The sequence below is a fragment of the Argentina silus genome (genome assembly GCF_951799395.1).
Source record: "Argentina silus genome assembly, chromosome: 4".
Taxonomy (NCBI): Eukaryota; Metazoa; Chordata; class Actinopteri; order Argentiniformes; family Argentinidae; genus Argentina; species Argentina silus.
The window spans coordinates 14717057-14745044 of NC_139658.1; the positions used below are offsets into that span (position 1 = coordinate 14717057).

Genomic DNA, 27988 nt, shown 5'->3' on the forward strand with positions numbered 1-27988 from the left:
AACTCTTCAAGCATTCAAATAACGCATTTTAGAGACTGAGGTTATATTATAGGATAATTCCTTCAGATTTTTGCCCGTCCACTACTCGAGTAGGCTATGACGACATGGCCACATGGTGGACTCCTGCTCCACTGATATTATCCTTGACTTTTCTCCTGAAGAAGTTCCCAGATGTACCGCCGAATCCCACCGCCAGAGGTCGCAGCGACACGGGGAGAGGGAGGAGGGAGAGGGAGGAGGAGGAGGGGAGAGGGAGGAGGAGGAGGGGAGGGCATGGCATGGCCTGGGAATTCACTGCTTCCCATTCCTCCTAGTGCAGACACACAACATGGCGGACTAGAAGAGGCGGCCGACGCGCCCGGATACAGCGAATAAACGGTGGAATTTACGTCCCTCATGCTTTAAGGAAGACGGAGAAACAGCAAGTTGTTAGGAGGACCCTCGGAAATGTCAAGGAATTTTTGGGACCGTTGAAGCCAGTCGTTTAACATAAACATACTTGCGATCTGTTGCCTCTCCAAATTGGCTGTGTGTCCCAGATCATTCCTATCACCCAGGCCCCCCACCCCGCACACACTCTTGGTTCCTGGGGTGTGGAAACAGGGGCCGGGGCTGAGAACGTGGAAAAAAGGACGAACAATAATTGCAATCGCTACAGATATCCAGGACTATAACTGTGCGAAACGGGAGTCGTGGTGAGTTTTGTTTTTGATTCTGCGATAAATGGGACACTAGTGTGGCAGCGTAGCATGCTTTTAGTGTGAGAACGAGCTACTTGTGTGTCACACAAACAAGCACTTTTTGTCCCACATTTTCTAAGTATTTTACGGCGAAAAAATCCTTGTGAATAGTAGACCCAAGGCGAGGAGAGAATATCGCGGTGATTTTACATGACGTTCCGTCGTGGGAGCGTAGCCAACTAGCTATGTTTGTTGCGACACGAACATTTACACAACTAGCTCGGAGGCAGGGAGGGAACATTTAGCGAGGGGGGCTGGCGAGGAAAGAGGGGGAGAGAGGGGAAGAGTGCCACAGCATACCTTTTATTACAAGTCAGTCTGATAGACTGCCAGAGAGTGAGCGTGTTCTGTGAACGCGTACATGGCAACAATGCGAAGTGGAAACAATGGAAGGGTCCAGTGCGTTCTACCTCAGTGAAAAAGTACACATTGATGAACGCTTTGTTGCTCCATGTTTCGAGAGGGTGGGGGGGGGGGGGATTTTGGTGGTGGGGTTATGTGGCTGTGTGGGACCACAGCCCAGGAATTAGGTCGCTTGAACAACCATGCCCTGTCAAATCACAGATACTGTCTCACTCTTGATAAGCTGCTTTGCCTCTGCGTTAGTTACCATTCCCCGTGTCCTATTATTGACGTGTTATTCTGGCATGATTTATGCATCAAGCTAGGTTTTACCATCGGTGTCTGAATAAGCCTCTTTCAACAGGTTAATGAATGTAGCCCTTTTTATTTCCAATTGCAAGTGGCTCATAGCTGCTGATCATTGTAGGTCTGCACCTGGATTCACTGGTGTCTGAATACTTTTGGTGTAATGATGTAAACCATTTTGATCACACCTGTTTACAACCATTTCTGAGGTTCTGGGGGCTCATGCTGTTAGATCCAGTGGACAAGATGTGTGTGATGGCTCTGCTCTCTCTTTCTAGATGAACCCACTTTATAGTTATCTCTAACACTAACTAGAAGAACAGCTTCACTTCAGGGGTCTCCACATTGCAGATGAAAGAGCCACTGAGATTTCATTGAGTTGGATGTAAAAGAGACATAACTGAGAACTGTTTACATTGGTGACAGATCATCGTCTAGGCCTAATCAATAAAAGTGAATGTGCTTGAAGAGAGACGTTTTGTCACATTAAGTTGACCTTATGAAACCAGTTTTCTTGTCATAGGCTTTTGAAATTGTACATTAGGAGTGCAATTTGGGAGGTTGTGTGAGTGAGCCTATTCAATCTCAGTTTAAGAGGAGACACACACCACCCCAGGCCTGTAGTTCGACATGACAAAACCACATGTAAAGCTCGCTGGAACACTCTCAGAATTATGCAGAGGGAACTGACATGATTTTCAGTATTTGGGTTAAAAGAAAGATTATGTCAGTGTTACATTCTCAACGATCAGCAAGATAGGTTAGAAAGCAATGGATGAATAAAGCTGGATTGAATACAGCAGTGATCTGAGAGGGAGTATGGAGGAGCTTGCCCTGTCCTGTCTGGACTGAGCTGCACACGGCTATGTCTGCCTGAAGCTTGACTCGTCATGTCTGAACTGAGCTGCGCACGTCCGTGTCTGCCTGAAGCTTGACTCGTTATGTCTGGACCGCTTCAGCGAGCGGCTGCATCGGTCCTGAGCTCTCCTCACTCCAAAATGCAGTTTCCCTCCACTGAGCTCTGCTCGTCATGTCTCAACTATCCAAGTGCAAAGCCGAGCCTGCTTCTATCTGACATTGACTCGTCAGACCTGGACGGCCCCAGTGCGCCGGTAGGTCTGCCCTGACCTCGGCTTGTCATGTTTGGGCTCGTCACTGCTCCAGCTGAGCCACTAGAAGTCCACCTCTTCAACAGCAGGAGATGTTTGTCAATATGTAGGGAAAGACATTGGATTCGACCACCTCTTCTCTCAATTACCCTAATTATATAATCCTAGTTTGTCCTCAAGAATACAGAAGATAAAGGTTAGGTCGCTGCTGCTCTTTATGGGACTTTAAACAGCTTGTATGATGTTTTGATGGGTGGGTGTTTCTAACTACCGGTACGATGGGAAATTCCACAATTCCTCAGTGCTGACACATTACAGTGAGAAAGCCCTTTGGGTTGGGGCAGGGTGGGCATTGGTGGAGGGAGTGGGAGACAGACAAGCAAGCAAAACATGGGAAGTCGTGAAGAGAATTGCGCTCTGGTCATTGGTGCTGTTCCCTCTGCTGCTCCCCTGAGATGAGATCAACTGATATTAAGAGAACAGCAAACATGCTGTTCAGGGGACAGTGTTAAGTTGTCCTGTAATGCAGATCAGGACAATGTTTTATTGAATGTATGGTGTTTTTCCTGTCAGTTCTGTAGACGTAATTACTATAATGACTCAGCGCTACAGTTGTGAGAACATCAAAAAGCTTGCGTAATTGGACAAACAAGATAGAATCTTCCTGTTCCCTCCCACTTTTCCACTCAAGATGTGGGATAGCCTACCTGTTATGCAATAACATCCGATCTGTACATTTGTGTCTGCTAGGTGTGTTGGGTGGTTTCTGGTGAAGACAAGACACGCAGGTAGCAGATGAACAAGGGGTGACATTTTGACAATGTAAAGAAATCTGGGCTATTGTTCAAATGCACCATGTCACTTCAAATATACTTGATGCACCATTTAAGCCTATTTAACATGCATGTTGTATCTTCACCATAACACTGTTAATCAGCAGAGGTGATCAGTGCCCTGCATGGATGTCGCAGAATTAGGTCTAGAGCTTTTGAAAGAAATTCTACTGAGTGTCTTAGAAGTGTTGGCCTCATATTTGTACCATCCCTTCATTTGTAAATGGGGACCTAGCCTAAATCATACCAATTCTCCAATGGACTGTAAGGCACACAAGCAGACTGGGGTTGCTTGTGGTGTAGAATGTAGGCCTAGGCTATACAGTGTTTCCCCGCCCAGAAGTGTTTCCAAAAGTTCCAGTGGAAATGTTTGGTATTGATGGCAGGCCCCAGTTTGCCTTTCTGCCCCACTGAGGAAATGAACTGAAGAGGGGACACATTGGCCTTTATCACTGCTGTGGATGTCTTTCTTGGTCTTGTATGGGCCTGGGTTGGTCTTGTATGGGCCAAGGAGCATATGCTGCCACTTGATATTGGTATCTATTATATTTGACCCAAATGACCAATTAGAGGCCTGGAGGTTAGGAATTGGGCTGGGCCACCCGTTTGCTTGCTCCATGATAGGTACCCCAGGTCAGTGGAGATTGAGAGAGAGAGGCTAAAACTAATTCATATAAAGCAATATGGATGATTGCATGCAGAGAGCTACCCTTCATACTTTACAAGTCAGTGGCCACCATTTCCCCACCAATGAAGCACATTCAGTTACCATGTACGTAAGGAATCCAATTACCAAACAGTCCGAACTGAAACAAACCAATTCTCTCTCACCGTTATATTTGAGCTACAGAGTGATGCAGGGCAGCAACGTGAGTGAGTGTGGGTTTGTGGGCCCTTAGCCTGCCCCATGGCCTCACACCATGCTGCTGGGTCAGAGTGGCTTTGTGGGAACGCCACTGTGAGCACCGCCAGTCTGCCGCATCCTCTTACTCTGTGTGATGTGGGCAGACCGTTAGAGGCCCCTGGCACGCTCTGTGAGAAACCCCACAACAAAGTGGGGATCAGACTGCGCTGCCTCACAAAGTCACCACGTTCGCTCCCTAAGGCCAGTTTGCTCTCGGTCCTTACATGATCAAACCCCCATGAGGTATGGCGAACAGACATGGTGGTTTGCTCTGCATGGTTCTCTGTAATGCTAACCCTGGATCCCTACCCAACTTTTCACCAGTTTAGTAGCTTGGCGAGGGAACACAAACCAGACTAAAAGGAATTGTAGCCAGCAAAAAAAAAGGGAAGTCCAGAGGATTGTGGGTGATGTATATGGCATTGAGGATGTATAATCTGTGGTCTGTGTTGGGGCGAGTGTCCTCGGAGCCCTGTGCATGGGCCACTTTGGCCGTCATGAAGAGAGGCATTCAGAGTATTCCTGTCACGGCAGACCCCCCTCCCCTCAGGACACAGTCAGAGTATTAATATGCCATGAACGGGGACAGACAGACTGCCATTATCTTTCCCTGCAATGACTCGTGGAGCACTGCACCCTCGAGTGAGCAGCCGGGTTTTTTTTTTTTTTTTTTTACTCTGTCTGGAATGGGTGAACTGAATAACCAGACGACAACTACCAGCAACCCCGTTCTCGTTGCCCTTGCTGTCGCCATATCATCAAGGCTGTTGGGGCGTCTTATCGAGGAGGCTGCTAGCTAGGCGATACACTGATACGTCTAAGCCACCCAGGATGAGTTATCGTGAGTACAGAGGAGATGACATTGTTTTGTATTTATACCTCAGAGTGAGTTCGCTGGGTTGAAATGTTGCCAAATAGGCAGAAGTGTGTTTAGATCAGCTTTGAAATTAGTAAATAGGATTGAACTTCTGTCAGATGGCATTGCTTGTGTCATTTCTAGGCCCTTTTATTTTTGTTTGTTTATTTTTTGCTTGGAGTCATATACATGCATATAGACATTTATAATTTCAATAAGTTCATCAGTGAATCGGCCATCAACTATCCATTCCATATCTAATTCCAACCTTCAGATGTCGACAGGTCAGCCCACCATTTAACTATTTCCTTTTGCAATACATCCTTTACATTTAGGTCGAAGTGTTAATTCACACCAACCACGTATCACGAGCGTGGTGAGTAATTTCTTTTTTCAATCAGGTATGGACAGCTGAAAGCAACTTTTCTGTCTTCCTAGCTTCCTCGCCTATGGGTTAACTTATGATAAGGATGACAACGAGACGCAGGGGTTGGATTTACCATATTGTTTGTTGCAAAAGAAAATGTTACAGAATACCAGAGAATTACTCCATTGAATGGTGTACCAGCTCAAAGTAAAGGTGCTGTGTGAATTTGACATGAAGGAGGGTCATTATAGATGGCACACTTATCATGAGCATTGCTCAGACCCACAGCAGATTGGAAGTGGGAGGATCTACCTCTTAAATCTTCCACAGCTACAATTTCATAGCCCATAGTTGGCATGGAGATGCACTTGGCACTCCACTCAGCCCTGGTTGTGATTCGCCTCCTGCTTTAAGTGATTCTCTCTGTCTTTGTGAATGAAATGCCGTGAGAGCACCAGCCTTGAGACTCTCAGTGATGTCACACTCATCAGGCCTACACTTGGCCACAGGCAGAGGGAACAACGGATTAATTAGTCACACTGTGATCGCCACTTGTATGTGTTAAGCATTAAAGGGATGTTCAACTTTAAAAAATAAAAATAAAAAAATAATCCTGGTTTGACCCTGACCTTGGCTGTAGATTATTAGTCCAGACAGTTTTTAGTTACGTATTTTACTTCTTAGTTACTGAGTAATCATTCATTCTGGCAATATGTCCAAAACACCTTTAAGGCACCCAAAACCAACACATTATATGACAGAATCCCCCTCTGAAGACTTTTGTAAAGTCACTTGACTATGCTGTAATTCACTTTAGCATTCTGTTACCATGAAACGAAAATACAAAAGTGTATTACAGCATAACAAAATGACAGATTGCAGTGTCTGCAAGGAGTTTTGGACATACTTTAAGAATGAATGGGGCCTAAGAAATGACTACTCAGTGTCTAAGGAAGCAGCGTACAGCATGTAACAAAAAACTGTCTGGACTTATCGACTACACCCAAGGTCAGGGCCAAACCAGGAAACAATGTTAAAGAAGTGGAACATCCCTTTAAGTCTACACTGTCGTTAAAAATAGAATTGGAATACATTTTTGACATCACAGGTTGGTTGTTTGAGCAATATCAATATCTTATGTTCAAGTGTTCTGAATCTGGTAAATCTTTTCTTTTTATCCTGAGGTCAACTTATTTGGTTAACTATGTGGTGTTGTGTAAAGAAGCGGAATTGTTGGATTCATTCATTCGTTAGTGTTAAGACTTGTAAAGTAGGCTTTGGCTCTCTGTGAGCCTACAGAGAAGCCAACTCTCCTCCTGCTGTGCCACAAAGTGGCTTTGTTTTTATCCCAATCTTCACTTAATTGGCATCTTTAATTGGATAGAGTTGGACAGAATAGGCTCTCTGTATTCAAGCACTGTGTGAAAGAAAAGGAGCAGAGAACCTCAATCAGGGTAGTTAATGTGATGTGCTGATGTGTGTAAAAACGGCATCCGGGTAATAGCGGTTTAAACGTTTTAGTGTACAGAGTGTATTTTGGTGCTTTGCTGCCCCCTGAAATTGAAATATGTAATTATATATTTATATTTAAAATATTTGTTTTATATAGTGTGCATATCATTCTAAACAACCAAGGTTGGCTTATTGTGAATTTAGTCAATTTATCTTTAGATTCCTCCCATTTCCTTTTGGGTACTGAAAGTAATTGGATTCCTTTACAATAGCTACTTCTATACAAAGTGTTGAGTTTCTACCACTTGATGAGATTAAGCCTTTTAGTACGTCCCGGTAATATGCACCTATATAAGAGAAACAGAGGGCTATTTCTGTGTATTTCTGACCATACGAGGGCTGTGCTTTGACCCAAGGAAATGTTAGAACAGCAGTGGATGGAACATGGAGCCCTGTGGAACACCTTAGTGGTGGACCTTGCAGTAGAGTCTGTGCCTGAATTCTTTGCCTAGAAATAGACCTTTTGATGAGACAACATCATCTCTAGAGGATTCTGTGATGAAAACGGAGTAAGTGATGAAAGCAGTAAGATAAGAGAGAAGGAGAAAAAATCACCATGCACATCCAATGGGGCCCTTTTGAAAATCCATTTGATTTCAGAAACAGAGGCATGCAGTCTTGTTTCCTTGTATTAGTATCATGATTTAAGCTTATGAACAGCTTGCCAGAATGGATAAGGGAGAGGGGAACTGACTGACTGGTCATCAGAACAGTGACCAGTGGATAATATAAATCAGTTGTATTTGCCAATGTGAAAATAGATAGATCAAGATGGATAAATATCAGAAATTAAGCAGCAGAGGTCACGCCAGCTTTAAAAAAACGTGCATCTTCAAAACACTACCATCAAAATGGTTCAGCCTTTTCTTTCTGCTATTCACATGTGCAGTCTGACAACATCATTATGAATAATTACCGATATGTGATACACATTACTAAAAATATTTACACAATATCACAGAAAAACCTCTTTGCGCATGCCTGCAGTGGCTACGTTGTTAGTTGCAGGGGTGGACGACGAGACTCAACCATCTTGTTAATTCTCTCATTTGTGGAGCCATCCATAGAAAAAAATCTGCTTGTGCAGTGCTGACTGGCTGCATATAACCCCATTTGCGTGAACTTGCGTGAACTTGAGTGTTTTGTTTCAGCTGAAGCACAGGTGAGGTGTGCAGAGATGAGATATTACATTGATACACAAATTAGATGTGGAATGAAACCATTATTACGCCTGCATGTACAAAACACAACAAGATGTTATATGTTTGTATTTATTTTATTTTTTAATGCGTGAAAAACATGCGTTCATTTTACGTTTGAGCAGTGAGAATGCAGGTAGACCATTGCTTTTGGTTGCTCAAGGAGTAGAATATATTGGTTGGGTATGGTTGTCAAACAAAGCTTTGCTTACAGGAAACGTTTTTGAGCAAGAGTGGAACATTTAATGTTTGCTTTGCAGTTTGCACAACTTTATCATGGTAAAGAAGATTGTGTCAATGGATTTTAGGATTGTTAGCATCTGTGCTAAGAGCGATAGGCAGAATAAAATGGCTACCTGAATATAGGCCCATAAGCTACATTTCAAATGTTGTCTCTCAACACTTTCAATAAGAGGACAGACATCATGTTGGTCCTCTCCCCTCACAAAGGCTTCGGCCTGCTGTTGTCCAACTGTCCATCAGTGCAATAAAGAACCATATAGAAGATGATGAAACTGCAAAGAAAGCAGCCTTTGATATTTTTTTAATCATGAACATTTGTGTGACCCATTTGGTGTATACCCCCTCGGTCTACTACTTCCCACTAATGCAGGAGAGGCCCCTCACCCCAAAGGGTTTTAGTCCTGACTATTAAAAGATGCCACTCTTTTGTGTTAAGTGTATGAAGTAGAAACACTTGACTAGTGCCTCTTGAATTAATAATGCCTTCTCTCCACTTAAGTCACTGGGACATCCTCCTAACAGCACATGCCTGTGTGCGCACACACACACACACACACACACACACAGGAAAACGAGTTTGGGACTGCTTAGGTGGGCAAAACACATTTAGCTGAGTCCCTAGTGACTGGTGCACTCAGGCCTATAGATCAGGCTGATATGTTAGCTAGTGCATCCATGTGTTTTCTTTGCTAGCTGGGCTAGCCTCACCGGCATCAACATGCCTCTGCAACATGCTGCTCCATACAGGGTGGCAACAATGAGTCATATACGGTTTAGAAAGGTCATAATAAATTGCTCAGTATGATTCTCACTGATTCATAAGTGCAAAACAGGCCAACTGATGCAACCATGCTAAATTTAGCCTAATCTAGAGGAGTCTTTGAAGTGTGCTAACATTGTTTTAGAGGCGCTAACAGTGATGTGAGCACTGAGCTGTGAATGGGGTCATATGGTAGCTGAGTCATGTAGACTAGTCATGGAGATGGTTGAGCTTTAGGTTTGCATAAGGCAGTGAACAGGACGTGGGATAGGTTTCAGGGGGCAGCGACTTGTTTTGGAGGATCAGCAAGGGGTTTGCGGGAGGGACTATCAGACCAGACAGCAGGGGAAGGAACTTTTACAACTCCTGAAGTCTGAATTGATGGGGAGGGAGAGAGAGAAGTACATTATCATCTGCATAGACAGTGCATTTTAGTTTTTGTTTGACATTCTTGTGGCATCTCATTTAAATGAGGCTAAACAAGATTTTTCAAGTAAGGAAGTACATTTAGCCTAATTGAGTTGGATTGGGTTCTCAAAAGTGTGTTGACTGTTGCCGTGTTCTATCGTCGACTCGCCTCAGTGCAGTCTTCAATGACGAATCTGCTTCAAAGGCAAAGTGAAAGACTCACCATGCAAGGCCACTCTTTTTAATTTAGAAACACGTTCTCTAAATTTAGCTGAGGGACAAATCTTGCCCTCGTTTAGAGGTAGAAATGGCACGAGTGAGATGATCCTCCCCAGCAGCAGTGGACAGAGATGTCAGTGAAACACAGTAGCTCTGGTTGAGGTTTCAGGGAAGGTGGTTGGGTTGGCATGGAAGGCAGGACTGTAATTGTGGGCATTTTTGTTAGCTGTGGGGCTTTTCATTTGGCTCCTGTCCATTTATGAACAAGACTGGCAGGAGTAGATCTGCTAGCTTAAAAATCATAAGGCTAGGCTAAATATGGAATTCTGATGTCTACTCTGACAAAAGCATTTTGAAAATGCCACCCTCAATTTTGTTGAGTTGATGGGTTCCCCCTTGAGTAATTCATGTCCAATTGAGGCTTTAGTTTTTTGCCTAGATACAAAACAGGCACATTTGCTGTTTTTGCACCCAATTCTGACCCCCCCCCCTCCCCCCTCGATGATCCCTGATAATCAGCAGTCTTGTGTCTGTTGAGAGCCAGACGGGCTGGATTATTCCTGGGTCAGGACCACTGGATTAGGATAGGGATTATCACAGTTGAGTCAGTGAGAGAACACCAAGAGACCTGGTGAGATTACACCAAAGGCTGACAGTCAGTCAGCCCACCCAGTGCTCCATCCCTGGCCCAGCGACACTAGTTTGATTGAGTAGGTTAGCATTCTCTAGTTCCTCACTCTTCTCACTGAGCTCACCAGTGCTTTTGTGACTAAGAAGTGAGTCAGTTTAATTTCAATTGCAGTCAGCTCTGGAATTCAAGTGTGACACTGATTTAACTATGGTCTGACAATACAGCCCCCCCCTTTTTTTTTTGTTACAAATTTAAGACCTTGTTATTCAGAGTCCATTTTGGAATCGACACAAATCTGATTGACTCCAACTGGGTTCTTTGTTCCCTCTCAATCCCTACCCTCTGAGTTCCGCATTGCCCAAACTGAAATGCATACATAAGATGCCTTTTTTCTGTTCCCTTGCCGCGTCCCAGAATAATGTGGTCATTTATTATTCATTTTGTTACGGAGCACCACCTGGATACAAGAGACATGCACAACTGGGAGGGAGTTGGTGAGATTTTGCAGTTAACGAATGCCAGTGGTGGGATTTTGGTTATCGACTGGTTATTGTGTGATATTTAGTGCAATCAGTGTTTATTAGGGGAACGGGTCTGATAGTGTAATTGGATGAATTCCCATCAGGCAAATTTGTATTATTTAAGGGATATGTCAAGACGGATTATACAAGTACTATATGTGGGGTGTCATATCTTGAGCAAACCCGTCTTGACCAGTAGTTCATTGTGTTTCATAATGGTTCTAACTAATTTAGTTTTGTGCCCAAAACATGTCTCTCAACAGACAACATTGTAAAATAATGGTTAGGTGAATATTATGAAGTAGTCTAAAAGAAATGTAAACGTAACTGTCCTTGATGAGTGTCTCTTGTGGAGATTTTAACAGTGCCTTTCTTTTTTGTTTGTTTTCTAGGACCACGCTGAGCGAATGAGTAATTGATGTCAACTTCGCACCTTAAGGTGAGAGATCCACTCAACTAACGATGATAAGTGAACTGTACAGGCATAATATGTACACTTCTTCTGCACAAACAGTATTTTCAAATGTTGTGGGGAAAAAAACATTATTCTCTAAATGTGAGCACCAGGGATTAGGATAAGTGCTCGGGAAATAATCTGGATTTATAATTCAAACATAATCTGTTTGTAGAGGGGTCATTTTGGGGTTTTCAGTCTGTAACTAATAACCAATTATCCCCTTGTTTGTCCCAGGGCAGTATGGGTGTGTGTCCCCTGCTGCTGCTGCTGCTCAGTGTGGCCCTCCGGGCCCTGGCCCAGGGACCCCCCACCACAGGTGAGGACCACCAGTCGGCTCAGTTGCCTGAATACTATAGCAGTGGCCCCACCACTATCACCAATTAGGTTATCGTTTGCAATAATCGTCGAGATTTCGGCGTTATTAACTTACATTTTAGGTTTTGACTTTTACTCATGTGATGTCATGTCTCACAGCATTGTCCCAAATGTAATTGGCTGAATCTTGCATAAATGCCCTTACGACTTGAACTGCAACACTCCTGACTGAACAAGTGCTGCATTGACCCAAACATTAGTACATTTCACTGAACCATAAGCAAAGTATTCTCCTATCTAGTGGAAATGTCAGTGGTGACATAATTGAATGTCTCTTGCTCTGCTCCCTTCCCCTCATCCTAGACGGTCCAGTAGTCCTTCTAGACGACCCTATTGCCAAACCCACAGACCCTCCCGTCACCGTGGCAGCACCCACCACCACTACGCCTACAACTGCAATCCCGCCGGTTGCTTCGGCAACAACAATCCCGGCAAGTGATGCAGCCGTTCCAACAGCAGACGCTTCTGTCACCCCTGTGCCGGCACCGCCACCACCCCCAGCCCCAACCGATGCACCCCCAGTCCCCCCAACTGCACAGCCAACCCCTGGCTTCACCACAGTCACCGGGGACGGGGGAGGGGAAAATGGGACCACACCCTCTGTTCCAGGAACTCCGCCCCCAGATCCCTCCACAGATGTGGACATCGACATCTCACTGGAGACCGAAACCGCCACAGAACCCACTGTGGAACGCACAACGGCTGACAGCAGTGACCCTCCAGGTGTGTGTGTGTGAGAGAGAGAGAAACAATTTACTAACCCTTTAATTCAATGTTTTCTTTTTTCAGATTGTTTTCACCATTTAGAAATCACAACCCTTTTTATATATAGTCCCCCTATTTCAGGGAACCAGTAGTATTGGAAAATTGGCTTGACAGGTGTTTCTGGAGTCTGCTATTGGTGTCTTTTACATGGGGACCAGAGAGATGTCAATGAAATTCAAGGAAGCTGTTATGAGGCTGAGAAATCAGAAAAATCCATCATAAACATAGCCAAAACCATAGGTTTGCCAAAATCAACAGTTTGGAACATCATTAAAAAGAAAAAAAAAGCACTCGTGAGCTCAGCAGTCGTAAATGGGCTGGTAGGCCAAGGCAGTGGATGACCAAGTAATGCTCACGATAATTAAGAAAAACTCCAAAACAACTGTTGCACAGATCAGGAACGCTCTCCAGGAGGTAGGCATGAATGTGTCAGAGACTATCATCGGCAGAATACCATCACCAGCCGAACTGCTGTGGCTTCACTGCAAAGTGCAAACCATTAGCTATCCTCAAAAAGGATGGTCAGGTTACAGTTTGCTAAAAAATACCTAAAAGCCTGCAGAGGTTTGGAAGAAGGTCTTGTGGACAGATGGGATGAGTGATTGCAAGTGGAGTCTGGAGAAAAAAGGATCTACCCAAGATTTATAGCATACCACCTCATCTGTGAAACATGGTGGAAGGGGGTGTCATGGTTTGGGCATGTATAGCTGCCACTAGAACTAGCTTACTTGTCTTAATTGATGATGTTACTGCTGTGATGGCAGCAGCAAAATGTATCTTGAAGTATCATGCCTCCAAATTCATAGGATGGCGCTTCATCATACAGTAAGACTTTGACCCAAAACATACTGCCATAGCAAGTAGGGAGTTTATCAGGGCCTACAAGTGGAAGGTTATTGACTGGCCAAGTCAATCTCCAGATTTAAATCCAATTGAACATGCATTTCATTTGCCGAAGAGGGAACTTAAGGTAAAAAGACCTCAAAACAAACAACAACTGAAGATGGCTGCAGTAAAGGCCTGGCAGAGCATCACCAGAGAATATACCCAGCGTCTAGTGGGGTCATTGGGTCGCAGAGTTCAGGCAGTTATTGCCAAAATTACCAAATACTAAACTAATACTTACCAAATACTAAACATGAGTGCCTTATTTGGACATTATATGATTTTTTCCCCCCAATACCTTTGGAGCCCTGAAATAGGGGGAGTATGTTTATTTTTAAGTATTGTACTTTCTAAATGGTGAAACCAATCTGAAAGAAAAAAAACATTGAATTAAAACTGAGAATCTATACTTAAACCTCATAGTGATTTGTTTGATTTCAAATCTAAACTGTTGGGAGTATAGAGCTAGAAAGCTTCCTCTTTCCAATACTTATGGAGCACCGTATGTGTGGTTATCACTCATGTAGGCATTTGTTATGGGATACTGAACAGGGAGAATATAAGTGTTGTATGTGTGTTGCTGTTTGTTTTAAAAGGTGTGGATGAGTGCGTTGTCCGCATAACATATTGAGTTGAGTTGGCATGCAACATTAGGTAGCACTCAGTGACTCAGTTGTCACACAATTGACTTTACTCTGTTGTTTGCGAGACATAACAAATGTCATGGTCGATGATGTAACAGTCATGTGAAATGTATGTGGTATGCAAGCATCTTCTCCTCTCCTGTCTATAGTCCCTCTATGGTCCCTCTGCTGAGGCCCCTTGAGATGGAGTGTGTCGATGAGCAGTCTAGGCTCTATTCATTCATCTCACATACCTACCATTGCAGCACCATTGAATGTTTACATTGTCTCACGAAAACGCCACCGAATAATGACCAAATGGCCTGATGACCGACATTAAGTTGAGCATTCCAAACTTCTATGTCTTGGGATTGAACAGCGAGCTTCATTTCACATGGCCTATTACATCCCTGTCAGGGCGGAAGCTGAAGTAAACAATGATGCATTTCCACATCTGAGTAGACAGGCGTGGTTGGACTATCTCAACACGGCTGGTTTAGACATGGTCACGGTGGCCTGACCCTCGGCACGGGTACAAGCAGGCTTCCACCAGATAGGTTGTGGAGCCCATTTTTAACAACCTGAACTGTGCAGAATAATGCAATGTGAAAGAAAAACATGTGTGCCAGCAAAGTGCTGCTTGGTACGACCAGATAGTCTGAAAGACGCCATTAGAGTATTTCCATAGTGGGACCCGTCTGTAACTAATAACCTATTATCCCCTTGTTTGAAATCCCCGTATTTCTGTGATTATCCTCTCAATTGCGTATGGACAGTTGTAATGTAAAGGTATCATAACGTTTTGTGTTATGACTGGTCTCAGAAGCTGACACAACTGTCCAAGACAATCTCTTATGTCATTTTGGTGACAGCATTATCTAAGATGTATGACAAAGGTGTCCAGTCAAATGTTACCAAGTTGTCCCTAGGGTCCTGCAATCAGCAACTATGTTTAACTCAGGAAGCCTATGTAGTTGAATGTCGTAAGGCCTATGCAAGTGGTTTGCTATTATCATGGTACTTTCATAAGCAAAATACTAGATATTTTCTAATGCTAAAAGATGCTACTGTTTCAAATTGCTAATTTATGTGTGATAGTCATTTAGCCTAAATGATTAGTGTAGTTAATCCAAAGTGGCATGTACGCAATGCCCATTGGGGACTGTTGTTCTCTTCAGTAGTGATAGGCTTTTATTTGCTGGCTGTCACCAGTCTGGTAGACAATGGATAAGGTTGACTTGATCAGGAAGTTAAATAGTGATATCTGCACTCTTAAGGCTTTCTCTGTCCACACTCTCAGTACAGGCCCTTTTCTTTGAAAGCAAATGAAATATTAACAGACACCACCGCATAGACTCTCTCTTTAGGGGTTTAGGGAGTAGAAATATATATTTAAAAAAAAAAAAAAAATATATATATATATATATATATATACACACCTCCCCGCCTGTCTTGTCTATATAAAATAAAAGCAATGTAGTCAGTGTTGACCCAAAAATGACTCCCACATGAGTGTGTACTTCAAAACATGCAGACGTAACTCAATGGCCCTCAGAAGTAACTCAATGGCCCACAAAACATTTTAATTTTTCCATGGCGTCAGCCCAATCCATCTTTATAGGTATTAACCAATCTGTTAGTAGTCTCTAGAGTGAACTGAAATGTGTCTGTTGGTAGGACGGTGTTCACTTCTCACAGGGGAAACCGGGCCCTTTTTGCGTCACAATGTCACTGTCATATTTAGATCAGTCAATGATGTTGTCATGATAAGAGGCCAGTCAATGATATTGGCACAGTTAGATGTTAGTCAATGATTTGTGACGCCGGTGGTGGTCCTTTCCATAGTCCAGAACTTTCCCCATCACTTTTGTTAACGTCTCACCACCGCTAACTCTTAATGCTAAGAGGGTATGTTAGAGCCTTTTCAAATAGATTTCAAACACATAGTTGAGCTGGAATTTCCATGATTATGAGCATAATGCGTTGAATTATGTGTGAGCATTATGAGGTCCTAATGTTTCATAGCGTCCTTTAATGCTAATAAGCCAGATAGAATGGAATAGTTTTGTGTAGTCATGCCATATTACTGATGTAGCTTTTGTTTCTAGGGTTTTCTGAATGGCAACGTTGGCCTACTCCATTGCACTTCTGTCTACTGCTCTTACATGTGTAACACTACTCTACTAAGTCTGTAAGACGCAACTGGAAAACACTGGAAGGCTCTTCAGGCTGCTGCCCTGTGAAGAATTGCTGTGTATGTGCTGTTACTGTGTGGCACATTGCAGTATTGTAACACTAGAATATGTCTCTCTCTCTCTCTCAGAGCCAGATACCCCCTCTGATGACACACCCATCATCGCAGTGATGGTGGCTCTGTCCTCCCTGCTGGTCATCGTCTTCATCATCATCATCCTCTACATGCTCAGGTTAGTCAGTCCCACTCACTCCTAAGTAGAAATGGCCCGAACCCCCCCCCCCCCACACACACACACACACACACACACACACACACACACCTGAAGCAAAGAGGATGGAATAGTCCGCTCGTCTTTTGTTAATACACACACTCCAGCGGCTTTGTTGAACCCACTGCTGTAGTTACCATGGCAATGGCTGATTGTGATTCTGGAGATAGATTCTGCAGATATGTATTCGTGTGTGTGCTATGTTTGATTGACAGGTTCAAGAAATACAAGCAGGCTGGCAGCCATTCCAACTCCTTCAGACTGACCAACGGTAGATCAGACGATACAGGTAAGAATGTGTGTGTGTGTGTGTGTGCGCCTGTGTGTGTGTACTACTTGTAGTTGTGTATACAGTATGTCTGTATGTCTTGTGGTGTTGTGGTCTTTTTTTATAAGATTGCATTGGTCTTGTAATAATGGTTGATAATGCTGTCATAATCACTGACTCTTAGCCAAGGCTTTTGTTCCGTGTGATGACTTAACGGTCAGCGTGAAGTTTGGTGCCTCAGTAGCAGGATTGGAGTGGATGGTGTCTCCCTCTGGTGGCCTTCTGTGTAACAGACAGTCAACTTTGAGAGGTCGCTGCATGTTTGGAATGCAATTGTTATGACTTGTTACTGTTATGCTTTACCTCTGTTTCATTCTCTCTCTCTCTCTCTCTCTCTCTCTCTCTATCTGTCTCTTCTTCCCCCTCCCCCCCTCTCTCTCTCTCTCTTTTTCTCTCTCTGTCCCTCTCTCTCTGCCTGTATCCCCTCCTGTCTCTTACCTCCCGTTCCTTCCCTCATCTCTTTCCTCTCCTCCCTCCCTCACTTCCTGCTCTCTCTCTCAGAGCTCCAGAGCGTGCCGCTATTGGCTCGCTCCCCCAGCACAAACAGGAAGTACCCGCCCCTTCACGTGGACAAGCTGGAGGAGGAGATGAACCGTCGCATGGCCGACGACAACAAGCTTTTCCGGGAGGAGTTTAACGTAGGCCCCGCCCCCTCTTCTGTCTTTATACCCCCACACACACACGCCTTTCACACACACCTTTCTCTATGTCAGCGCTCCCCACAATGGACAAGGATGACTAAGAGCAGCTCGTTGAAAAGATAGTTGTGCAACTTCAGTTCAACAGCACACGGGTAGCACACACTGAACTCACCAGGGCATATCGGTGTCATTATAGCCCTGAGTCACGTTCTGCCATAGACAGCGGTCGCCAAGGAAAGGAGATGAGGAGAGGCAGCAACGTTTTTTTTTAAGTCTTGTCTGTGTGTCTAACGGGTCTCTGTCCGTCCCTCCATCTGTCCAGGCGCTGCCGGTGTGTCCCATCCAGGCATCGTGCGACGCAGCCTCCAAGGAGGAGAACAAGGAGAAGAACAGATACGTCAACATCCTGCCCTGTGAGTCACCCCCTCCACATTTCTGATTGTTACACACAACCGAGCAATTATTATTGCTCAAAACCCACTTGACTGAACATGTCATGTGTGTGAAAGTGTTACGGGGACCATATTACCGGTCTTGAATGAATGAATTGACTTGTCTGTCTGCCAGCCATGACGAGATTATTATGAATTTTTTTTAAGTTTCATCAACAGACTTGTTTTGGGTGAGCTTTAGTCTGCTTAAGTGTAGCCCTCCGTGTTCGTCCATTTTGAATAGTTTGTTTGTTCCCCTGTTCACTGGGGAACTGGAAAGCCCCTGCCATAAAACCTACATGACATTGTCACAGCAATGGCTTGTCTTCAGAACAATATGATTGTCAGCTGTCGTAGGAGGGAGGGAGGGTGGGTAGGATGCGTGATGTTACATTGCGTGTGTTTATGTGGCATTGCCATGACACTATTATTATTATCATTATTTATACAGTGTCAAGGAGCTTATGAGTGGCGTGGTGCAGTGGAAAAAAACGTACTGTGTCGAAAACGTACTGCAGTCGAAAAAAACGTACTGTGTCATTGTAATTCCATCTCACTCTTTCCTTCCTCCTGTCTCTTCCCCTTTTTTCCCCCTCTCCTTTTGTCTTTCAGACGATCACTCCAGGGTGCATCTCTCATCTCTGGAGGGAGTCCCCGACTCTGACTTTATCAATGCCTCCTTCATCAATGTGAGTATGGGGTGGGCCCAAAATGGCTGACGTTTGAAACCAAAATGGTGGGAGACTCGCGTATAATAATGCTCTCACTTCTTTCTTTCCTTCTCTTGCTCCCCACTCGTTCACAGGGGTACCAAGAGAAGAACAAGTTCATTGCGGCTCAAGGTAAAGAGGCAGTTGTTAGCCATTGAGGAAGGGGCAAAAAATTCAATCCATTGCTAGTTGTCTGTGTTTCTCATATGCCGAAATGTCATAGTCTCAAAATACATACTCAACTCGGTTTCAGATATACTATTCTGACTATTACCAGTCGTAGTTGCTCTGTAATACGACAGATGCAAATACACAAAATGGCAAGTCTCCCAAACCTCTTTCTCTTATTTTCTCTCCCTCCTTCCCTCCCTCTCTCTCTCTCTCAGGACCAAAGGAGGAGACTGTGAACGACTTCTGGAGAATGATCTGGGAGCAGAACACAGCCACCATTGTCATGGTGACCAATCTGAAGGAGAGAAAAGAGGTAGGGGAGGAAGAGGAGGAGGAGGAGGAGGCATGGTTCTTAGAACACCGTTGTTAGGGTCTGTTGTGGCGGATATAAGGAGGAGGACGATGATGATGTGATGGCGGGTCTTTGAATAGGGCTATACTTGAGAGTTAGTTGTACAGTATAACACTAACAAAATGACTCACAGCAGATAAACTAACCATTCAGTACGTTACCTCACGATTAGTATCCAAATCGCATTGTTGTGACACCTCTTTTGGAGGTCTGGAAATGTTAGATTAGCCGATCTGGCTTGGGTTGCATTGGACTGAGCGATGGGAGAATGTGCTCGCAATTTCATTGGATGTTACATTCCAAGAACCCTCCCCCCCTACTGTACATGCCCCTCATAGGTGGTTACTTGTCGTTGTGTGCGTCGTCTTTTCGACCAGGTAGGACTATTTTGCAGAGAGTTGTTGCCTATGCTAGCTTGCGACGTTGAAGAAAAAGGCGGTGCAATGTGAATGACTGGCAGGGCAAAGGGTTTTCTCAACCCTTTCACACTCTCCTGTACAAGTCCCTGCCGTGCCTTTTAAAGGGGAAGTTTACCCAAAATACATTTGATTTAATTCTGGCCACTCCACGATGCATACCGTCTCGAACGTTCATAATTTCACGTGCAGCTGCATCACATATGCCATTTAGCTGACGCTTTTATCCAAAGTGACTTACATTGCAGTGAGTGCATACATTTCAGTATATATGGTCCCAGCAGGAATCAAACCCACAACCTAAGCGTTGTTAGCGCCATGCTCTACCAACTGAGCCACAGAGGAGGTCTGTGTTTACTTCCTTAAAAACTCTCATACCGTGTTAAAATATGTCAGATGAGAGTTTTTGCACTCTGACCCTACCAGTGACCCACCCAGAGAGCAGCACGTCTTAGCTATTGCGCTGTTCAACAGAAGGACCTTGTGTGGGAGGGAGAAGGGAATCATGGGAATTGTAGGAATTGAATCAAATGGGCAAATTTGGAACATCGGGAATGATCAGGGCATTCAAAGCAAGATATCTTGTCTCAAGAGGTTGTTTTAAAACACGCTTTGTTTTGGTCAATGTGTTATTGCTATTGAATAATGAAAACAACAAATCCACTGGATTATAGGGTAAAATTCCACTTTAAAACATAGTGACTGTTTCTTTTTCCTCTCTCTGTCCTTGCTGCAGTGTAAGTGTGCCCAGTACTGGCCGGACCAGGGCTGCTGGACTTACGGGAACATCCGGGTCTCTGTGGAGGACATGATGGTGCTGGTGGACTACACCATCCGCAAGTTCTGCATCCAACAGGTACCGTCTCCTCCTCCTCTCGTCTGACCGCTTTGTTGCTTTATCTCTTCAGCCCAACAAAAGGGCTCAAGCTCCTGTGCTAATGACATTGGATCACTGTCTTCAATACAGCCACGTCTTGTTGAATAGGCCGAGAAAGTGTCAACTTTTAAATGTGGCCTCTTTCTCTCCCTCTCTCTACTGTATGTCTCTCATTTGCTTGTTCCCTCTCTCCCCCTCTATCCTCCCTCTCTTTTTCCCCTCTTTCTCTCTCACTCTCTCACCCTCTTTCTTGTCTCCCCCCTCTCCCTCTCTCTCTCTCTCTGTCTCCACCCTCTCTCCCTCTCTCCCCCCCCCCCCCCCCTTCTCTCTCTCTCTCCCCCCCCCCCCCCCCTCCCTCCCTCTCTCTAGGTAGGAGATGTGTCGGGTAAGAAGCCCCAGCGCCTGGTCACCCAGTTCCACTTCACCAGCTGGCCAGACTTTGGGGTTCCCTTCACACCCATCGGCATGCTCAAGTTCCTCAAGAAGGTCAAGACCTGTAACCCACAGTACGCCGGCCCCATCGTGGTCCACTGCAGGTGAGTCTGTCTCTGTCTGTCTGTCTGTCTACCAAGCAAACCTGTGGATGAGTGTTGACCTCTCTCTCTCTCTCTCCTCCCTCCTCTTTCTCAGTGCGGGCGTAGGTAGGACGGGGACCTTCATCGTGATAGACGCCATGTTGGACATGATGAACACAGAGAGGAAGGTGGACGTGTTCGGCTTCGTCACACGCATCCGAGCGCAGCGCTGCCAGATGGTGCAGACAGACGTACGTCCTTTACGCTGACCTGCCAATAACCACACACACACACACACACATACACACACACATACACCCAACCGGACCTGGGCCACACATACACATCCAATTCTTGAAAAACTAATTGTTTAAGGTTATTTTTGTTGCAGTGTGGTAGTCCCACTTTTCATTTTTTATTGGATAGAGATAGTGGGGAGAGACAGGAAAGTAAGGAGGAGAGGGTATGTCAGCAGGACACGGGCCGGATTGGAACCCATGCCGACATAGGCCATGGTGCTGGACCACTGGACCACCCCAGACCACCGAATTCTTGAAATAACATGAGGAGTGCTTGATTGAGCTGTACCATCAAGACATTTGGTGCTCAATTTCTGTCAGATTGTACAAGCTACACAATACACAATAAGAGCTGACAAACCTTTAGTTGCCTGTTGCATGTGTAATGATGTGTAATGCAGACAACATGTTGATTCCTCTTGAGGTCTTTGTCTGAGAATTATTATTAAAGTCAAAGTGTGCATTGCAGATACACCTCTAATATATAATCCCCCCCCCCCCCCCATCTCTCTGTCTCCCCCCCTCCCCCACCACAGATGCAGTATGTGTTCATCTTCCAGGCCATGCTGGAGCACTACCTGTATGGGGACACGGAGCTGGAGGTGACCTCCCTGGAGTCCCACCTGGCCAAGCTGTACGCACCCTCCCCCGGGGCTGGCTGTGGGGGGATGGAGGCAGAGTTCAAGGTCAGCCCGTCTTTCACTAGATATAATTTACACAGTATTGACTAAGACACTATGTGGTTAACAATGGCGACTTCTGCTACTTGCCTCAACAAATTCATCACCATTGATAACCACCTGGTACTCAATGTCACATGGTGTTTCCTCGAGTCAGTGAATCTGATTAATATGAAATTGAGGTAATAACACTTTTACCAGGTACTTTCAATAGGGATGTTAAAGCAGAATTGTACCCTGTAATCTAGTGGATATGTTGTTTTCTATTATTCAAGAGTCAAGATATCTCGCTTTGAATCAGTCCTGATGTTCCAAATTGCCCATTTGAGTCCCACGATTCCCTTCTCTCTCCCACGCGAGGTCCTTCTGTTGGAACAGACAAGAGCTAGCGCGCGCTGCTCTCTGGGAATCACGGGCATAGTAGAGCAGGGTCAGAGTGCAAAAACTGTCATCTGACATATTTTAACATGGTATGAGAATTTTTTATGAAGTAAACACAGACCTCGCGTTTCATAATGAAACTTCAAGACGGATTGACTAGAAATCCATGTGAAAATGGAGTTAGGGTAAACTTCTAACTTTCTAATTTCAACATTGTTTTAACATCTTTAGCAACAGTTTGCCTACTCCCTCCTTGCCTTACTACCTCTTTTTGACTCTCTCCTCACGCTCTGTCATCCTGTATATCCAGCTCTCTGTCTCACTCCTCTCACGTGGACATCTGTCTGTCTGCCTTTTTTCAAGATGTACATCATTTGTTTACGTAGATATTTTGTATTTAATTCCCTCTTGAAATAACTGGAGAAAACAACATGGATATGGATTGAAGGGCTATTTCAGGATGGCTTTTTACCCCATAGATGTACTCAGCTCTGAAAACATTGTTAGATGTTATGTTTGAAATAATTCACAAGAATAATAATGAATGTTATGAAAACGTCATTCTCTTCCTACAGAAACTGACCTCCATCAAGATCCAGAATGACAAGATGAGAACGGGGAACCTGCCAGCCAACATGAAGAAGAACAGAGTTCTGCAGATCATCCCATGTGAGTTTGACAGTTTCTGGGCTAAGGAGATGTGTGTGTGAGTGACTGCATGTGTGACTGTGTGTGCGCGCGCGTGTGTGTGTGTGTGTGTGTGTGTGTGTGTGCACTTCTGTACTAGGTGTGAGGTGTGCGTACGTGCAGGCGAGAAAGTAGTATGTGAGAGGTGTCATTTACGTCTAATCTAAAAGTGTGTGAAAAGCATGTCAGGATGCCAGCGTGTATGACAGTAGCATCTTCTGTCCCCCTGTATGCTGTGGAAGCCCCTTTCCTTCCCTATGACCTCATCTGTGTTCTCTCCTCCGTTGCAGATGAGTTCAACAGAGTCATCATCCCTGTCAAAAGGGGAGAGGAGAACACAGACTACGTCAACGCCTCCTTTATTGACGTAAGTCACACGGGGTGTTATCCTCAGAGCCACGCTGTCCAACATAACACTGTCCTCTCTGTAGCTTTGGCTGAAATCTTTCACATCAACCCGAATGTGTTGGAACAGTAGTTGGAATGTGTGGATGAAGCTAAAGCCTGACATGGTGGCGCTTTGATGGCTTTAAATGGATTGCCTTCCACTCTGATATAGCTCCCTGCCTGACGTTAAACAAACTTAAATACAAATAATATACCTGGCAGGGAGCCCATAACATCAAACCCCCTGTAGGTAGGTAAAACAGAGCAAACCTGCAGGTGGAAGCTGGGGAGGTGGGTGGGATGCCCAAAAAATGCCAGAGTGGCGATGCCAATGGCCCATGAACGTGTGACATGTTTGCATAACGTGAGATCAGCTGTCCGTCCCCAATATGTTACCCCGATATGTGTGACTTTATCTAAGCATCCCCTTCTCCCTCTTTACTTCCCCCCCCCCCCCCTCTTTTCTCCCCCTCCCTCCCTCCCTCCCTCTCTGCAGGGCTACAGGCAGAAGGACTCTTACATGGCCAGCCAGGGGCCACTGCAGCACACTATCGAGGACTTCTGGAGGATGATCTGGGAGTGGAGGAGCTGCAGCATAGTCATGCTCACAGAGCTCGAGGAGAGAGGCCAGGTATGGAGGGAGGAGAGAGAGGACAGGGCTACATTTTATTCCAGAATGTACCAATCGACCAATGATGCCCAATCGTCTCAAATCTGAGAACGTGAGCAGACGGGAGGGAAGAACTTTCTAGAATGAAATCCAGCCCAGCAGCCAGCCATTGTTTTTTTTAACTCTGAGAAACGGAGGAATGTGTCCATCTAGAACACCATCGAGGTCTAACCACCAGAGGGCGCACTCCCCTAAAGGGAGTGTAATCAACGTTCTTCATCTTCTGTGATTTGAGTGGGCATAAATCTAATGTTGGTGATTCCAAGTTTCTTCATCTTCTGTGATTTGAGTGGGCATAAATCTAATGTTGGTGATTCACTACCACCTTTTTTAAACTTTTTTTGCGTGGGGCAGTCCCACTCTTATATTTTATAAGATATATTGGATAGAGATTGTGGGGAGAGATAGGAAAGTAAAGAGGAGAGGGTATGTCAGCAGGCCATGGGCCAGATTGGAATCCATGCCGACATGGGCAGATTTGTGCACTGTAGGCCGCGGTGGACCACCCCCTAGACCACTGGATCACCCCAGGCCACGATTCACTGCCACCTGCTGTGCAGGAGTGTTGGCCTGCAGCTCCTGTGTCTGAAGTCTGTCACTTACAGGCACCAGTAGATGGCGCTACGCACCTGAAAGCCAATTACAATCAATCTAGAACGCGTCGACCCAAACGGTCCCACCCAGTCGACGACACAACACTCCCCATACTGTCACAAATGCAATGAATGGGACTGACAGACAGACATACAGCCTGATCTGTGCTTTTAATATCTCTGAAGAGCAAGAGTGTGTTATTTATCAGTTTCCCGCTACTCTCTTGTAATGAGTGGGTCATTTTCCAGCACTTTCCTGTAGCTGACTTCAGCGTGGGGAATGTGCTTTACTGTTGTTAGCGATGGCATACAGTGACAGCACAGCAGAGCGTTTGCGCACCATGACCCAACTCGTTTTGGATCGATTTTCTTGTTCACTTCTAGCCACTGCAACTTACTTGTTTGCAGTGATCCAGAGCATCTGCCTTGACCCATTATTTGGGAGCCAGTACCTTACACTCTTGTTTCTCTCTCTCTCTCTGTCTCTGTCTGTCTGTCTGTCTCTCTCTCTCCTCTCATGCCCTCCCTCCTTTCCTGTCCTTTAGGAGAAGTGTGGCCAGTACTGGCCCAGTGATGGTGTGATGGTATGTGGGGACATCTCCATTGAGCTGAAGAGGGAGGAGGAGAGTGAGAGCTACACTGTCCGAGACCTCCTGGTCACCAACAACAGGGTACACGGCCTTCTCCATACACACTACATAGAGCTGCGTTACTGTCACTTGTGGAAGTCCTGTTAAAAGCCACTGTCCGTGATTCTGCATGCAGGGCCACCAACAAAACATAAACAATGGAACAAACAGGATTAAATAAAATCTCTATCAATTAAAATGAAATATGTCTTAGCGTGTACACCAGAAATAATACCAAATATACCATAAAGGACTGAAATGACCAAGTGAAAATGTAATAATGTGTACAAACATTTTAATTTATTAAACATGAAGCTGTACATCATTTGTTTACAAATGACCACATAAACAGTGTAGTTCTTATTGCTCTGATTATGACGAGGTAATACAGTTTTTCTACTCATGTATTTAGAAGGTGTATTTCATTATTTGAAAATACTTTGGACAGTGGCTTTAAGATCTACCACACGACACAACATCTAACTGGGGTACATTTAGATATGACACTCTCTTTCTCTCGCTCCTCCTTCGCTCCACCTGTGTGGTCTATAGGAGAATAAGGCTCGTGCGGTGCGCCAGTTTCATTTCCACGGCTGGCCGGAGGTCGGCATCCCCACCGATGGCAAGGGCATGATCAACATCATCGCCGCGGTGCAGAAGCAGCAGCAACAATCCGGAAACCACCCCATCACTGTCCACTGCAGGTAACACACACACACAACGTTACACTCCTACCCTGCCAACCAGCTTCTATCCTGCTCTTAACAGTGAGCGGACATTTAAACTGATAAAGGCACCACAACCTCAACAACTTGACTCTCTAGCTCCGTGTCATGGAGTAAACGACCAGCTGGTAAACAACCAGTGTGTTCTGTGTGTCTGAAACATCCGTGCTCATTAAGTCACAGGAAGACGGTGGTTGAAGGGATTGTTTTCCTCTTCCTCCCGACATTCCAAGAATATTGTATGAAGAACACATCCTTGAAAAATGGCCGCGCATTCTCATGGTTGGCTGTGTATGCCGTGTGTGTGTGTGTGCATGTGACTCTGAACATGGCTAAACGTGTGTATGTTGCTGTGTGTTGTCCAGTGCCGGGGCGGGGCGGACGGGGACGTTCTGTGCTCTGAGCACGGTCCTGGAGCGGGTGAAGGCTGAGGGCATCCTGGACGTGTTCCAGACCGTGAAGAGCCTCAGGCTGCAGAGACCCCACATGGTGCAGACACTGGTGAGGACCAACACACACCACACACTACACTCACAGCACACACTACACTCACACCTGACACTACACACTACACTCATACCTGACACTACACACTCACCTGACACTACACTCACACCTGCAACACATTTGCTATTATCTGAAATGTATCCATTGGAGTCCATTTTCTCTGGTTTTATAATGAGGAGTCAGCACCCACATCATCATTTTTGTATGAATTTTTTGGAGTGTCGTTTTATTTTATTTACTGAGCCTGAAGTAAACGAGTGTACAGTACAGTGTCTCTACACTAAAGAAGTAAGGCCAGTCACAAGGATGCAGTTATACAGTGCCCAGCGGAAGTAATGGGACAGTGAAGCATTTTTTCGTGTTTTTGGCACTGCACTCCAAAAGTCGAAATTTTTAAATCGAACACTACGCATAAAAACTGTTGTAATTTCTGAATGGTGAAACCAATATGTACACAAATACTATCAAATAAAAGCTGAGAATCTCTACTTTAACCTCGTGGCAAATCAACACTAAACTTTTGGAGTGCAGTGCCAAAAGAAGAAAAAATACTTCACTGTCCCTTTACTTACGCTGGGCACTGTAGCTCAACAGCTGTTTGTTAGTTTTGATGGGGATGTATGTTGTTAATTGTTAATTATCCTCTACAAGCATTTTTATACCCATTCTAAAATGTGACGCGCTCCTTTTTTTTCCGTTTACGTGATCAAAGCTGAATGACCGTGTTCACACGTTAGTGTTTTAGGTTCATATAGACCATTTTCCTGTCTGCTTGCCTAAACATTTCTACACAGCAATTACAACAACCTTTCAATGGAGAGTCGATATGCGATTCAGTTTATGTGCATAATGTATTAATTCACATGAATGTCTGGTTTATTTAGTAATTCACACCCTGTTCACACCTTGTTCCTCTCTTAGGAGCAGTATGAGTTCTGCTACAAAGTGGTCCAAGAGTATATCGATGCCTTTTCTGACTACGCCAACTTCAAGTAGGGGACCCCCAGGGATGGACATCCATACACAGTCATAAACACACACTCATACACACTTGTACCCAACGAAAAACAAGCTTGTCACAATGTAGAGGAATGGACAGACCGCTCAGAGGAAAAGGGAACGGAGGTCTTAGAGCTGAGACGAGCGCGGTGCAGTCGGCTGGAGAGAATATCAGAGATGCCTTCTTAAATATTTTGTAATATTGATCTTGTTAATACAGCCCTTATCCCTACCCCCCCCCTCCCCTCCCTCCCGCCCCCAATGTACATATACTTACCCTGTCACATTTTCATTTTGTTTTTAGAAGCTGTTTAAGTTTGGCTGCATTTTTAGGGTGACATTTATAATGTATTTTATTGGTGTGTGTGTGTGTGTGTATACATATATACACACATATATATATATATATATATATATATATATATATATATATATATATATATATATATATATATATATATATATGAATA

General features: G+C 44.7%; 1 protein-coding gene across 2 annotated transcripts; it reads left to right on the forward strand.

Annotated features, from left to right (window-relative positions):
- The first annotated feature begins 349 nt into the window (after positions 1-349).
- On the forward strand, positions 350-27902 carry ptpra (protein tyrosine phosphatase receptor type A). 2 transcript variants are annotated; one of them, XM_083668089.1, is made up of 22 exons: positions 350-695; positions 11343-11389; positions 11642-11723; positions 12086-12505; positions 16379-16481; positions 16736-16809; positions 17350-17486; positions 17812-17902; positions 18533-18609; positions 18726-18762; positions 19017-19114; positions 20306-20425; positions 20816-20982; positions 21077-21212; positions 21797-21946; positions 22897-22990; positions 23299-23375; positions 23892-24026; positions 25204-25329; positions 25840-25991; positions 26378-26513; positions 27441-27902. In XM_083668089.1, exons 2-22 carry the CDS (start codon positions 11369-11371, stop codon positions 27513-27515), a joined length of 2508 nt encoding a protein of 835 aa, XP_083524215.1. In that variant the 5' UTR covers positions 350-695; positions 11343-11368; the 3' UTR covers positions 27516-27902. The 2 variants fall into 2 exon arrangements, with proteins under 2 accessions (XP_083524215.1, XP_083524216.1); XM_083668090.1 differs by lacking the exon at positions 350-695 and having other exon boundaries at positions 11342-11389; positions 11647-11723.
- The last annotated feature ends 86 nt before the right edge of the window (positions 27903-27988 follow it).